A 16,544-nucleotide genomic window follows, 5' to 3' on the forward strand; every position below is an offset into this window, starting at 1 on the left:
AAAAGTGTATGCAAATGTGCCTAGCAACAAGACCACACCCATAGCAACAGCAAAACGATCACTTATATTGCAAAGATAACAAAAAGGATTAACAGACAAATGAATACTAAATAAATGTATGCAAAAATATGTAGCAACAAGACCGCGCAAATGAACAAATGAATGAACATTCAAAAAATGTATGCAGATATGTTCAGAACATGACCACACCCAAACAGCCAAATGATCGCATATATTGCATAGATAACAACAGGGCTGGAAAGGCAACTGGAAAATCATTCAGCAAATGAACACCTGTACCTAGTATGGATCAGCAGGTGGATAAACAATTTTAAAAACTGGACAGTTGTGCTACAGTGCCATTGGCGCTATTTTTCTCCATATAAATTACTTGTACATGCTTGTCAGGACAATTTCTTCGGTTTTATCTCATCTGACATAGCACTGAAGGTATCATGATGCCAAATCTACAAAGGCTCGCTAACTAGACATGTACAGTCCACGAATGTGTTTCAAATATAACAGCACAATGCTATTTGTCTCCTGTAAATGACACGATATCCAGCGTATCTCAATCGGCAGTAATTTATTTCAATGAATTATGGACTGAAGTATAAGAACTGATAAATACAATTTCCTGTTAAAAATGCATTTTGCAGAGATAGTAAAATGTTTGTTAACTTGAATAAATTTCTTGTCAGTTGAGTTTGTTCATCAGCCAGCATCTTGATGTCACACTTGGCTCACAGCTACAGTAAATGGGAAAGGGTTTCCTCGGACAGAAATATGGTACATAATGAAATGCGAACATTGTAATATTCATGCTAAAATGTGGCCAATTTGTTGTGCAATAAATGCCATATATATAATATAATAGGCGATACAAATCCCGATCTGACCAGGTACCGTAGCTAAGTATACTATAGTAACTTCAATATTAAAGTTCAAGATCATGTCGCACTACAGTTTTACAATTTGATCAAAATTTATGAGGTCATGTTTACGGAGCACACAGACATTGAGATATTCTATAAAAGTGGACAATGTGTAAACAACGTGATTTTTACACAACACGTCCAAATTTCCTTGGAAATCACTTGGTTTAAACATGAACCTATAATTATATAAATATATGGCTCAAAGTGGTCCCAAATAAACTCAAATGGTACTTGAATCACTTTTTCTTTAGATAAATCATTTTGCAGCCAAAATTTACATAATAGTGGGTGTCTCGAGATCTGTGGTGAAAATGATTAAAATGATTATTATGTCTGTTATATTTACACCTTGTCAATGATGAACAGCTGCTACACACACCTAGATCTAGATGCCAGTGGACATTTAGCATGATGTGATGTAACAAACAGGGAGCTTTCCCAGCATCCTTTTGCGGCAAACATTTCCAAAATGTCGGCACACAGTGAGGCTCAACATAGCAAAATTTTGACATTTTCAAGGTCACATAAGTTTAATATGTTTCATTTTATTTCTAAAATTCACATACATACCGGGTATTAGCTAAAAAGACAAAGTTGAGCTATCTAAAAGTGTAAATGTATTTGATTGGACCTTCCCTTTAAGGATCTGTAAATATCCAAATTATTTTTCATGTTCATTACTTTTGTTTTGGATCAAGTTTTCTATACTGCTGCCAGACAACTGCTTTTCACACCTAAATTTTAATCATAATCTGACATTGACCTTTAAGTTTGAACAACCTTGTGTGTATATAATGATTAATTTTTTTGATTGATTTACAGAGTGATAAGCCGAGCACCTGGTCTAAAATTAGTGGTACAAACCTTGTTATCTTCATTACGACCTATTGGTAACATTGTACTCATTTGTTGTACATTTTTTGTCATCTTTGGCATTCTGGGTGTTCAGGTGAGAATGACTGCAGTCATGTGATATCATTACAGGATGAACCCATTAACCAAACAAGTAGGGTTTGTTGCCAATATTTACAAGTGTGATAATGCACTCTTACATAACACCAAGGCAAAGCTAAGCTCAATGTTATATCAGTTTTATTGACCTATTATCAGTGTCATTGCACAGCTTTAGAGATGCAAACAATGTTTATTATTACCCGATTTGTAGCACTTGAATGGCTAATGGGTGAAAACCATCATGTTGTCATCTTTGGCATTCTGGGCATTCAGGTGACTGCAGTCATATTTGAAACGTGATACTGTCTCATAACAGCTCACATCGGTTTTATAAAATATAGACTTACAATTCATCTTAACATGTGGTCAAACATTGGTTTACAATTTTGCCGCCAATGTGTATCAACTCACCTCATTTTGATCAAACGTGTGTGTTATTTCTGTAAATCTCATGAACCCAGAGAGAAAACAGAGGAAAGCTTCCATTTACAGTCCTAGTTAGTTTAGAAAGCTTCTATTTACAGTCCTAGTTTGTTTGGAAAGCTTCCATTTACAGTCCTAGTTTGTTTAGAAAGCTTCCATTTACAGTCCTAGTTTGTTTAGAAAGCTTCCATTTACAGTCCTAGTTTGTTTAGAAAGCTTCCATTTACAGTCCTAGTTTGTTTAGAAAGCTTCCATTTACAGTCCTAGTTTGTTTAGAAAGCTTCCATTTACAGTCCTAGTTTGTTTAGAAAGCTTCCATTTACAGTCCTAGTTTGTTTAGAAAGCTTCCATTTACAGTCCTAGTTTGTTTGGAAAGCTTCCATTTACAGTCCTAGTTTGTTTGGAAAGCTTCCATTTACAGTCTTAGTTTGTTTGGAAAGCTTCCATTTACAGTCCTAGTTTGTTTGGAAAGCTTCCATTTACAGTCCTAGTTTGTTTGGAAAGCTTCCATTTACAGTCCTAGTTTGTTTAGAAAGCTTCCATTTACAGTCCTAGTTTGTTTGGAAAGCTTCCATTTACAGTCCTAGTTTGTTTGGAAAGCTTCCATTTACAGTCCTAGTTTGTTTAGAAAGCTTCCATTTACAGTCCTAGTTTGTTTAGAAAGCTTCCATTTACAGTCCTAGTTTGTTTAGAAAGCTTCCATTTACAGTCCTAGTTTGTTTAGAAAGCTTCCATTTACAGTCCTAGTTTGGAAAGCTTCCATTTACAGTCCTAGTTTGTTTGGAAAGCTTCCATTTACAGTCCTAGTTTGTTTAGAAAGCTTCCATTTACAGTCCTAGTTTGTTTGGAAAGCTTCCATTTACAGTCCTAGTTTGTTTAGAAAGCTTCCATTTACAGTCTTAGTTTGTTTGGAAAGCTTCCATTTACAGTCCTAGTTTGTTTGGAAAGCTTCCATTTACAGTCTTAGTTTGTTTGGAAAGCTTCCATTTACAGTCCTAGTTTGTTTGGAAAGCTTCCATTTACAGTCCTAGTTTGTTTGGAAAGCTTCCATTTACAGTCCTAGTTTGTTTGGAAAGCTTCCATTTACAGTCCTAGTTTGTTTGGAAAGCTTCCATTTACAGTCCTAGTTTGTTTGGAAAGCTTCCATTTACAGTCCTAGTTTGTTTGGAAAGCTTCCATTTACAGTCCTAGTTTGCTTGGAAAGCTTCCATTTACAGTCCTAGTTTGTTTAGAAAGCTTCCATTTACAGTCCTAGTTTGTTTAGAAAGCTTCCATTTACAGTCCTAGTTTGTTTAGAAAGCTTCCATTTACAGTCCTAGTTTGTTTAGAAAGCTTCCATTTACAGTCCTAGTTTGTTTAGAAAGCTTCCATTTACAGTCCTAGTTTGTTTAGAAAGCTTCCATTTACAGTCCTAGTTTGTTTAGAAAGCTTCCATTTACAGTCCTAGTTTGTTTAGAAAGCTTCCATTTACAGTCCTAGTTTGTTGTGTTGATTTGATTTCCCAGCAAGACCCTCTAACTATTTCTCTTTTTATTTAGTTATTTAAAGGTACATTCTATCACTGTATTGGCAATGACATCAGACATATCAAAAACAAAACACAGTGTTTATCATATCAAAGCAACAATTGGGTTAACCAGAGGTACAACTTTGACAATCTAGGACAAGTAAGTTTTACACACAGATTCTAATGTTATCCAGTAAGGCTGCTTCTCATTTTTAGCACAACTAAACTGATAAGTTTCAGTAGTGCTATAGGCATGTCAAAGTGTCTGTCTGGATGTCTGTGTGTGTGTGTGTGTGTGTGTGTGTGTGTGTGTGTGTGTGTGTGTGTGTGTGTGTGTAAACAACTTAAAGTCAAAAACTGCTGGACCGATTTCCATGATATTTGGTGGATATATTACCTTGGATGTCTAGTTGGGAAATTGTTCAAATCAAAATGATCTTGCCACCAGTGTGTGATTTGGGTCAAAAAGAGGTGGTTAGATTAAGAATTTTTCATAACATGATGATCCCATAAGTGATATGCAAATTAGGTATATAAATGTGTCTTTTTGGTCAAAAATCTTTAATGAAAGTCAATAGACAATTAGATGGATCCTATTTCGTCGATTGAATTTGTTTCATTCTACATGTACGACATTCGACGCAAGCTCTGAGTACTCCCAGAACACACTGTGCTTTCCAGCCATGTGACTTTGTTTTGAAGCGATCATGTTTACAATCAGAAATATACTGCTTATAGCAATCTAGGTGTATGAACGATGTTCACATAGGCAGAGATCCCTGTAAATTCAGTATATTTACTAGTATTTTTTGTGTTCTCTTTGTTAAAATGCTACCCAAATGAATTTCCACAGGGTTAAGGTACTCCGGCAACGATCGCTGGCCCACAGATCTGTAACATACATTGTTGACTTCACAGGCCATTCCTATTGAAATTTGCTGTTCAATTTTCATGACACTTTGAGTACAGACTTAAAAATACCTAGTAAATCGATGTATGAAAAAAATATTGCTTGGTGGAAGCAAAAGTCTTGACAAAGAAAGAAAGCTTATGTGCCAGGTAAATCAAAAGTTCTAAGCAGGGCCCCGAGGCCCTCTGGAACTAATAACAGTATTTCAGATAATACCGTGATGTCAGCATACTACCTGTTTCAAAATGCTGCATGCGTTGCTTCTTTTGCCGATTTTGACAGGACCAGGGTACCTCTGAACATTTCTTGGGTTATGAAGGCTCTATAATTAATGTTGGAATTAGGAAGTGTCAAATATTTTGGTAGGTAAGGTTTAATTAGCAGAAACATCAACTTAACTTTGGGATGCAGATCTCAATCGGTAGGGTTTTCTTCCAGTTAAACATCAGAATGACAAAAAGCACAAAAACAGAAAATAACCCCTCAAAGTCATAACAAAAGCTACAATTATTGTAGCTTTGCTGGCCTGTGTAGGTTGACAACATCGTAAAGTGAATACCCTCAAAAACTTTTTGTTTTTCTAAAAGATCTTGAACAAAGTTTGGTAAGTTGAGTTGTAAGACTGTTCCGACAGTGTTCGGAATGTTTATTGAATTGTTTAATTTGAATCAAAATGTCACAAATGACAGGATTTCTGATCATATGGTGTGATCATGATTGTGTATTCAATCATAGACAGTGTATGATTCCATGTAGCCTGTAGGTTGACATTGTAAGGTACAGTTGATAGACAGTCTGTGATTCCATGTAGCCTGTAGGTTGACATTGTAACATACAGTTACTAGACAGTCTATGATTCCATGTAGCCTGTAGGTTGACATTGTAACATACAGTTACTAGACAGTCTATGATTCCATGTAGCCTGTAGGTTGACATTGTAATGTACAGTTGATAGACAGTCTATGATTCCATGTAGCCTGTAGGTTAACATTGTAATGTACAGTTGATAAACAGTCTATGATTCCATGTAGCCTGTAGGTTGACATTGTAATGTACAGTTGATAGACAGTCTATGATTCCATGTATAACCTGTAGGTGGACATTGTAATGTACAGTTGATAGACAGTCTATGATTCCATGTAGCCTGTAGGTTAACATTGTAATGTACAGTTGATAGACAGTCTGTGATTCCATGTAGCCTGTATGAGCATGTAATGATCTCATCAGCAATATGCAAATTAAGTGTAAAAATGTGAATTTTGGTCAAAAACGTACATCTCAAAAAGTACTTGGTTGATGGGGCTGAAATTTGGTGAGATGTTTCTAGAAAGGTTATTAGTCCCCGCCGGACGAAGTCCGGGACGGGGACTTATGGATTGGGTTCCGTCTGTCCGTGCGTCCGTGCGTCCGTCCGTCCGTCAGTCCGTCTGTCCGTCCGCAGCTGTTTCTTTAGAGATGCCTGGACCGATGTTTTTCAAACTTGGTACAGGGGCAACATACAATGGCATACATATGCACGTCAATTTGTTTCATGATACGATCCAATATGGCCACCTAGCAGCCATTTTGTTTGCAAATTTTCCCTGTCTAAAGCCATAACTCATACATGCTTGAACAGATCTCATTCAAAGTTGGTATTAGGACAGTGTTCTATGACATACATGTGCACATTCATTGTTGTCATGATACGATCCAATATGGCCGCCTAGCAGCCATTTTGTTTGTGAATTTTCCATGTCCAAAGCCATAACTCAGACATGCTTGAACAGATCTCATTCAAAGTTGGTATTAGGACAGTGTTCTATGACATACATGTGCATATCCATTTTCTTCGTGATACGATCCCCCATACCCGACCCATCCTTTATTGTTTTAGGCATGTTCCATGTCCAAAGCAGACACAACATATCTATAAGTCTGTTTGATTTTGGTTTACAAGTGTTGTTGCATGATCAGAGTAGTGATAATTCCTTAAAACCCTATCATAGCGGGGACTATGTCATTCTCAATGACTTGTTCTCCAGGTGTTGCCAAACGATTGTGTTATTGCAAAGATAACGGATTCATAGACAAGTGAACAAACATTTAAACAGTCTCGGTAACAGGACAACTGACCCCGAAGGACAACTGCCCCCCGAACTACTGCCCCCGAACGAAAAAAAAGCTAGTATTACAGATGAACGGGTTTGTCATTCATGGGGTTTTTTTGTGGGTATGGATAGTACTTAATGTGCATAAGCTTGGTTTGTGATCTGAGGCCTAAGTAACACTGTTCTGCTACATGGGGACATGTGAATATATATCATACACAAACACAAACACAAAGTCATTTTTTTACTGGAAAAGATTTATTTATTATCAGTTCAATACAAAATATACAGGTAACAAGATAGAAAACGAGTCAAAGTAGAAAAAAATATTGAGACTCAGAATGTACATGTATATCAGAATTCATGTAAGACTTTGGTGACAGTAAATGGTGACTCGGCTCGGTTTATCATGATCAGCCAGTGTTTAAAACTGTAAATTGTGGGCTATTCCCGAAAGAAAATCTAGCACGTGATGATTTTCAAAAGCTTGCACTATTACATGGATTCTGGCTGCAGAATCCTGATACTGTCAACGTTGTGGTTGCGCTGATTCAACGGCAATCATCAGATGACGACGTTGTTTAGTGCCTGTTCACATTTCAGAATATTGAGAAATCGCCATATATTTGGGTGATGAGAGGCAACGTTGGCTTGCATTCTGCGGTGCCATCTCTCTATATTGTTGTTGGTTCTTGGTAACTCGTCGTTGACTCAACTATTCATGTTCCACATTGTAATTGGGAAACGTGGGGTCGTCACCCATTGCGTCTTGGTCTTCCAATGTAGTTACTTTCAAAATAATCAACTACCTGCTCAGCATCATCTGGCATATTCTGAGCTAATGTCTCAAACGTATCAATCACTTCATCTTCAGGCACATATGCAATGGCGGGCAACATGCGAACAGACAGGGCGAAATCGGTATCGGATTGGTACAAGGTTTGAAGTCCTTGTGATATAACTTTGCGATATATGTTCTGGGACAAATGGTAGAAACAGCCTTTAACTGTAGCACGTGGATAAACGGCTTCCATGGCATTTTTGGTAGCTTGTTCATAGTCTATGAGAATTGTTTGTGGATCCAGGTTAGGGTTTAAAACACGTAGCTGACGAAAAACTTCGTTGTAAGTTGCTTGTCTGGTAACAAGGCATATACGCAGGGAATAACATGACCCGAGTTAAGTGAATGGACAGTATATAGTTGATAGAAGAGTTCAGGAACTACTTTAAATGTACCATCTGCACACCAGTCGCCTGAATTCTCAAGAAGTCGCATATTCTGAGCCGTTGAGAAAATTAAAATACGTCGATCACTGGGTATGTTGTCATAAAGTAAAAATGCTTCTCCATCGCTGGTTCTCTGTAATGAAGAAAATGTCACATATCAGTATACATCAGGCCAGAAAAAAATAGCTGTTCAACGGGGAACCTAACCCGTCACATTGGGGAGGTACTCAATTTCCATTGTGTCAGTTATACAATTTGGAATGGACTCGTGTGTATTCTTAAATGTATCATTCATAAAATATAAAGAAATCCACACAATTAAGTGTGCATTTACCGACATGTGAAGCCCGCATGAAGATATATTTCCCATTACCAAAAAAAACCACAAAAAAACTTGAAGAAAAGGGGGTGTTTTTCAAACAATCTCCCATATCAGCTGAAAATTGGTAATGAACATAGTTCTGTGGCTTGAGTACGAAGGCAATCTTTTTCAAAGGTAAATTTTCATAGGTATACACATTAAATTGATAATTAAAAGCCTCAGGCCTGTCACTGCATGTTATGTGGATACCCGAGCCCCGCGCCGGTCAGGAGCAAATCTTGGGGGGCCGAGTCTCCTGACCTGTCAGGAGACACTCCATAAAAATAGACGATAAGTGATCAGCTATCTGACGCATGAAAGACTTGCCCATTAATTCTAAAAAAATGACATGACGTACCTTATATTCCTCTGGAATTTCCAGTTCTGCTATATTTGAAGGAACAGGATGTGGTGAACCAGCAGCTTGCTTGTCACGTCTAATACACCGATGAATATGACGAATAGGTGGAAGTTGTGTGGCAGAACCTTCTCATATAGTCTCCGCAACCTGGGTGATGATTTGTTGTGCTGTCTCCTCTGTTTCAGTCACCTTCCTCTTAACTTGCTGCTTGACTCTAAGAACTTCTATGCGTTGAACATCTGCAGCATGGATGTGTTCATTTACCATACCAATTACTTCATCGTCACAAACTTTTACTTTGGCCTTACAGTTGAAATGTCGACGCCTCTCGCATTCGTATGAAACGACCCGGTTTGCTAAATCTTTCTGTTTCATATAGACATGGCCATCATAAATCAATTTGTTTTTACCTCTCTGACAAGACGATACAGAACACTATGACTATGTTGGTGACTGGCAAGCAATATATATCATTTCAGTGTGAAAAATAAAATAGTGTGTGAATTACCGTGGTAAGTTAAACTTTTATAATTGTCCTAACAATTATCACAGATGACAATAGAGTAGAACGTTCAAATGTGAGTATAAATTATGTGAATCACGGCGGTAAGTTAAAGCATCATGCCGACTTTTATAACAATTATCACAGATAACAATAGAGTAAAACGTTCAAATGTGAGTATAAATTATGTGAATTATGGCAGTAAGTTAAAGCATCATGTCGACTTTTATAACAATAATCACAGATGACAATAGAGTAGCACATGCAAATGTGAGTATTAATTATGTGAATTATGGCAGTAAGTTAAAGCATCATGTCGACTTTTATAACAATAATCACAGATGACAATAGAGTAGCACATGCAAATGTGAGTATTAATTATGTGAATTATGGCAGTAAGTTAAAGCATCATGTCGACTTTTATAACAATAATCACAGATGACAATAGAGTAGCACATGCAAATGTGAGTATAAATTATGTGAATTATGGCAGTAAGTTAAAGCATCATGCCGACTTTTATAACAATAATCACAGATGACAATAGAGTAAAATTTGCAAATGTGAGTATAAATTATGTGAATTATGGCAGTAAGTTAAAGCATCATGTCGACTTTTATAACAATTATCACAGATAACAATAGAGTATAACGTGCAAATGTGAGTATAAATAAATTGATTGATTGATTGATGGATTTTTATTACCTGTACAAGAAATAATTTCAGACCACTTGAAAAAGATATATATATACAAAATTTATACAGGTAATGGGAGTCAGAAAATAGCTTTGCTAATCAAGTCTGACCCCTCACATTAATGGTTAATAGTTAAACATTCACGGGTGTTACTAAACGCACCCCCACCCCCCAATTATCTGGGGGGCAGTTGTCCTTTGGGGGCAATTGTCGGGGGGGGGGGGGGGGGGGGGGGGGCAGTTGTCCAGGGGGCAGTTGTCCTAGAATCAAAAGTGTATGCATATATGTCTAGCAACAAGACCACGTCCATAGCAACAGCCAAACGATGGTGTGTATGGTAAAGGTAACAACAGGGCTGAACAGGCAACTGGATATTCAGCAAATGAACTTCTATACCTAGCATGGATCAGCATGTAGATAAATATTTTTTTAAAGTTTACAGTCATGCTACAACACCATTGGCACTATTTTTATGATGGCCATAGAGGGTGCCATTAAAAAGAATTATGGTCAGCTATTCCATGTATATACATGTAGGGTTGGTCAGGTCATTGTAAGATAGCAATAAAATGGGCAACCCTAATGCATTGGCAGGTCATACTACTAACCCTTTGATAGCACAGACAGAATTTAGTGTTCTTTCTCTAATTGCACCAAGTATCATCTAGTTACTATAGTAACCAGAAGATATTGTAGGTGAGTCATTGTTGTATATTTCTATTTTGCAGGCATTGATGGCATTGTTTGTGTTAGCATCAAAAGATGGATGGGTGGAAATAATGTATAATGGATTAGATGCACGGGGAATTGACTTACAGGTAAAGACCATTTTGTTATCCTTATAATGCAAACAAAAAGTACATCAGACATTTCTATTCAGTTCAATTCAAATCTTTATTTTTATTGTCCATTAATAGCAAAATGTGCAATGGAAAATTTCCTTTTGGCATCTCAGAAATCCCAATATACAAATAAAACACTATCACAGACAATACACACATCCAAACAGACAAATGTACAATAATACTACATAGATCTATAAAATATATGCAAGACTAAAATCCTATCACAGTTATTACAATTCAGTGAATCCAGAGTTTAAAATGGAAATAGCTGATGGAATGAAAGACTTCTTGTAGCAATTTTTCCTTGCAAGGGGAACTTTGAGTCACTGACCTGATGGTAGAGTTTGGATCTGAGAATGTAGTGGGTGTGATTGATCCTTGAAAATTTGAATACCTTTTCATTTCAATGACTGATGGTAGAGTTGTTTCTGCTTGAACCAATAATCCTTCCCGCCTGGCTGACGACTTGCAGCAACTTTTTTCTGTCTTTAACAGAGATTTCCATTCCAGGATACAATATTAAATGTCAAAACACTTTTGATTAGTGAGCAATACACTGATGCTAAAATATTCTTACCTATGTTAAAACTATTGAGCTTACGAAGCAGATAAAGGTGCTGTTATGCTTTTTCTTAAAAACATAATCTACATTATCTGTAAAACTTAGATTGGAAGCTAGGATGGTACCAAGATATTTAAAAATATGTACTTTCTCCACATCATCTCCGTTTATGGAGAGAGCATGACAGAGGGATGTGTTTTGTTTCTGTCCCCTGATCATGCACATCTCCTTCGTTTTCCTAACATTCAGTTCAAGTAAACTCTTCTCAAACCAGGATATTAGGGTATTCACATATAGAAAATATTTACCAAGTGAAAGTTCATCTTTTAAGTGGGTGACCAGCACCATGTCATCTGCAAATTTGATTAAGGTAAGAATAGTATTGTTACACATAAGTATGTTCATGTACGCAGGGAAAAGGACGGGACAAGACATATCCCTGAGGAGCACCCATATTCACTAATTCATTGGAGAAATGACTTTGCACACTAACACGCTGAGGCCAATTGCTTAGGAACGCTTTGATCCAGAGTATTAACACTGTGTTGGTGTGCCCATCAAGTAAACCTTTCAATAGTATTTTTAGCACAACTGAACTGATAAGGTTCATAGTGCTATAGGCATCGCTAAGTGTCTGTCTGTCTGTGTGTATGGATGTGTCTGTGTGTGTGTGTGTGTGTGTGTGTGTGTGTGTGTGTGTGTGTGTGTGTGTGTGTGTGTGTGAACAACTTAAAGTCAAAAACTGCTGGACCGATTACTTTGATAATTGGTGGTCATGTTACTTTAGGTGTCTAGTTGGGAAATTGTTCAAATCAAAATGATCGCATCACAGGTGTGTGATTTGGGTCAAAAAATGTGATTTTTGGTCAAAAAACTTAAACTCAGAAACTACTGGGCAGATTGGTGCGAAATTTGGTGGGAACATTCTTAAGGGGGTGTAAAGTAAGATTTGTTCATGACATGATGATCTCATCAGTAATATGCAAATTAGGTGTAAAAATGTGAATTTTGTTCAAAAATTTATCTCAAAAAGTACTTGGTCAATGAGACTGAAACTTGGTGAGATGTATCTAGAAGTGTTATTCTGTAGATTTTCTTCAAAATATATTGACACAATTGGCCCTAGCAACCATGACCACACCCTTAGCAACAACCGAAAGGCAGTATATTTTGGTCAAATAACAACATCATCTGGTAGGCGAGTAAACATTCAAAAAAGTATGCAAATATTCCTAGCAACTATGACCACGCCCATAGCAACCGCCAAATGGTCGTGTATATCGCAAAGATGGTTGGATAGGCAACTCGATAGTCATTCAGCAAATGAACACCTATTGTTAGCATGGACTATCATAAACATTTTTAAAACTGTACAGTTGTGCTACAATGCCATTGGCGGTATTTTAACTTATTAAAACTAAAAGCTATATTAGTAATATTTTCAGGACAGGTGCACTTTGGTATCGCAAATGTATGTACCAAGTTATAATGAATCTGAAGCGTGCATTCTTGAGATATAGCCTAATTACCGAAAACCATTAATTACGTAAATTGCTCTTTAATATTCACAGGATTTTTACCAAAACCTAATCAAGTCTTGCCATTACCCTACGGAGTACGTCTTCAAAATTTTGTTTGAATTGAGCAAGCCGTTATAGAGAAAACGATGACACAGACAGACAGACACACACACACACACACACACACACACACACACACACACACACACACACACACACACACAGACTTCCACCCACTAAATACATCTCTTCCTTACGGAACAAAAATTGTATGTAAATTTGCCTAGCAACAATACCACACTCATATCATCAGCCAAATGATCATGTATATTGCAAAGATAATATCAGGAATTCATAAACAGGTGAACATAAACATTCAAAAATGTATGCAAATATATCTAGCAACATGACCACGTCCATAGCAACAGCCAAATGATCGTGTATATCGCAAAGATAGCAACATGGTTGGATAGGCAACTGGATTCAGCAAATGAACACATATTGTTAGCATGGACTAGCATATGGATAAACATTTCTAAAAACTGTACAGTTGTGCTACAACGCCATTGGTGGTATTTTTAATTAATTTCTTGCTTTAATAAATATACTGTTACAGTAACAATCATTTGCTGTTTTTTTTGTTTATGTATTTACTTATTTATTTATTTATTTACTTGTTTTATTTTGTCTTCAACAGCCGGTCAGAAACTACAATGAATGGTTGATTTTGTATTTCATCTCGTTCCTTCTCATCGTTGGATTCTTTGTACTCAACATGTTTGTTGGTGTTGTAGTTGAAAATTTCCACAAGTGCCGTGAAGAGCAGGCAGCAGAGGAGATGAGACGCAAGATGGAAAAACGTCAGCGGAAACTAGAGAAAGCTAGACAACGTATGGCAAATCAACTTTCTTCTGGAGGCTCATCCGGTCGGTACTGTTAAAGTTGCTTTGCTATGGTTGTACATTGCAAGACTTGTGTTGAAAATTATCAAAACTATGCCATACTCATGCTTCCAGATCAAATAAAAATTCAAACATTCATTTTTTTATTTTTTTTAAGTTGTTACTGTTTTACACACCCAGATTGAGTATAATATTAATCCGAAAAGGATCTCCATAGAATCACTAAGAACAAATTGAATTTCCAAATACTCAGATTGTTTTTTAATATCTCATAACCATACAAGCCTTGCAATGTATAGTGTGTATTCTGTTTCATTTCTATTACAATGTTATTATATGTAAAGCTGACAAAATCCCTGCAAAAAAAGATGATAACTTCCACCGCATGATATCCCACAAATCTTTCCTTTAATTGTAACTCTTAAATCTTATCAAGTCTCTTCCCATTTATTCAAACTCTTAAACGCACACCTGCCAGACGCTCAATTAAAAGTTTGTAATTTTTTCATGTTTTAGCACAACTCAACTGATAAGGTTCAGTAGTGCTATAGGCATGGCAAATTGTCTGTGTATGGTGTGTGTGTGTTTGTTTGTGTGTGTGTGTGTGTGTGTGTGTGTCTGTGTGTGTGTGCGTGTGGGTGTGTGTGTGTGTGTGTGTATGTGTGTGTGTGTGTGTGTGTGTGTGTGTGTGTGTGTGTGTGTGTGTGTGTGTGTGTGTGTGTGTGTGTGTGTGTGTGTGTGTGTGTGAACAACTTAAAAGTCAAAAACCACTAGACCGATTGCCATGATATTTGGTGGGTATATTACCTAGGGTGCGTAGTTGGGAAATTGTTCAAGTCATAATGATTTTACCGCCGGTGTGTCTTCTTGGTGAAAAACCTATAATTCAAAAACTACTAAGCAGATTGGGCTAAAATTTGGTTGGAATGTTTTTCAAGGTGTTTATGTTCATGACCTGATGATCCCATCAGTGATATGCAAATTGGGGCTAAAAATGTATGTTTTGGGTCAAAAATCTATAATTCCAAAATTATTGAGCAGATTGGGTTGAAATATGGTTGGAACGTTCTTAGTGGAGTTTAGATTAAGAATTGTTCATGACATGATGATCCGTGATATGCAAATTAGGGATAAAATGTGTCTTTTGGTCAAAAATCTATAATTCCAAAACTACTCAGCAGATTAGTGTGACATTTGTTGGGAGCATTATTAGAGGTGTTTAGATTGATAATCGTTCATGACATGATGATCCCATCAGTGATATGCAAATTAGATCTAAAAATGTGTCTTTTTTTGTCAAAAATATATAGTTTCAAACTACTGAGAATATTGGGCAGAAATTTAATGGGAATGCATCTGGGGATATGTAGATGAAGCTGTATTCATAAAATGATCCCATCAGCGATATGCAAATTAAGTCTAAAAATCTCAATTTTGTTAAAAATTACATCGTGAAACTGCATGGTGAATGGGTTGAAACTTGATGGGGATGTTTCTGGAGGTATTATTCTGCAGATATTGTTGAAAACATTTGGACTCAATTGGTCTTAGCAGCCATGACCACCCTCAGCAACAGTGAAATGATGATGCATATTACAAAGATAACAACAGGGGGGTAGGTAAATGACTAAAGAATCAAAAAATGTATGCAAATATGCCAAGCAACAGGACCACGCCCATAGCAACAGCTAAATGATGGTTTATATTGCAAAGATGAAAAGTGGGAAGGGTAGGCAAGTTAATAAAGATTCCAAAAATGTATGCAAATATCCCTAGCAACAGGACCATGTCCATAGCAACAGCTAAATACAGCTGTACTACAGTGCCATTGATGCTATTTTTAGACAGATTTTTTGCAAATATTTGTTACGACTTGGTACACTTCAATGTATTTTTTATTTACATTTGTGAAAGTAAAGTTTTTAATGTACATTGTAACTTTCATTCTTGTCTATGAATTTTCTGTGTAAAAATATCTCAATATTTTTTGAATTTTTTATCTTTACAATAATCTTTTTTTGACTTTTTATAGTGTATGTAGTTTTTTCCTACAAACTAACCATTTTTAGCACAACTCAACTGATAAGATTCAGTAGTGCTATAGGCATGGCAAAGTGTCTGTCTGTCTGTCCATCTGTGTGTGTGTGTGTGGATGTGTGTGTGTGTGTGTGTGTGTGTGTGTGTGTGTGTGTGTGTGTGTGTGTGTGTGTGTGTGTGTGTGAACAACTTAAATTCAAAAACCACTAGACCGATTGCCGTAATATTTGGTGGGTGTATTACCTTAAGTGTCTAGTTAGGAAATTGTTCAAATCAAAATTATCTCACCACCTTTGTGTGATTTGGGTCAAAAAATATGATTTTTGGTCAAAAAACGTAAAATAAAAAACTACTGGGCAAATCGGTCTGAAATTTGGTGGAAACATTCTTAAGGGTGTTTAAATTAAGAATCATTCACGACATGATGATCCCATCAGTGATATGGAATTTAGGGCTAAAAATGTGTTTTTTTGGTGAAAAATCTTTAATTCCAAAACTACTCAGCAGATTGGGCTGAAATTTAATGGGGTTGCATCTGGAGGTGTATAGATGAAGAAATATAAAGCATATTATGATCTCATCAGTGATATGCAAATTAGGTGTAAAAATGTGAATTTTGGTCAAAAACTTGTAAATCAAAAAGTACGTGGTCAATGAGACTGAAACTTGGTAAGATGTTCTGGAAATGTTATTCTGCAGATTTTCATCAAA

The 16,544-nt window shown here is 36.5% G+C and overlaps 1 protein-coding gene across 1 annotated transcript in view; it reads left to right on the forward strand.

Moving 5' to 3' along the window:
- The window catches only part of LOC144435550 (voltage-dependent T-type calcium channel subunit alpha-1G-like), a 260,713-nt gene that overhangs the window by 185,299 nt on the left and 58,870 nt on the right, over nucleotides 1-16,544 (forward strand). Inside the window, exons 20-23 of the mRNA XM_078124138.1 lie at nucleotides 1,761-1,887; nucleotides 3,854-3,982; nucleotides 10,696-10,785; nucleotides 13,592-13,784. Coding sequence (XP_077980264.1) covers nucleotides 1,761-1,887; nucleotides 3,854-3,982; nucleotides 10,696-10,785; nucleotides 13,592-13,784 — 539 coding nt within the window. The remainder of the gene's footprint in view (nucleotides 1-1,760; nucleotides 1,888-3,853; nucleotides 3,983-10,695; nucleotides 10,786-13,591; nucleotides 13,785-16,544) is intronic.

The sequence above is a fragment of the Glandiceps talaboti genome, chromosome 5 (genome assembly GCF_964340395.1).
Source record: "Glandiceps talaboti chromosome 5, keGlaTala1.1, whole genome shotgun sequence".
Taxonomy (NCBI): Eukaryota; Metazoa; Hemichordata; class Enteropneusta; family Spengelidae; genus Glandiceps; species Glandiceps talaboti.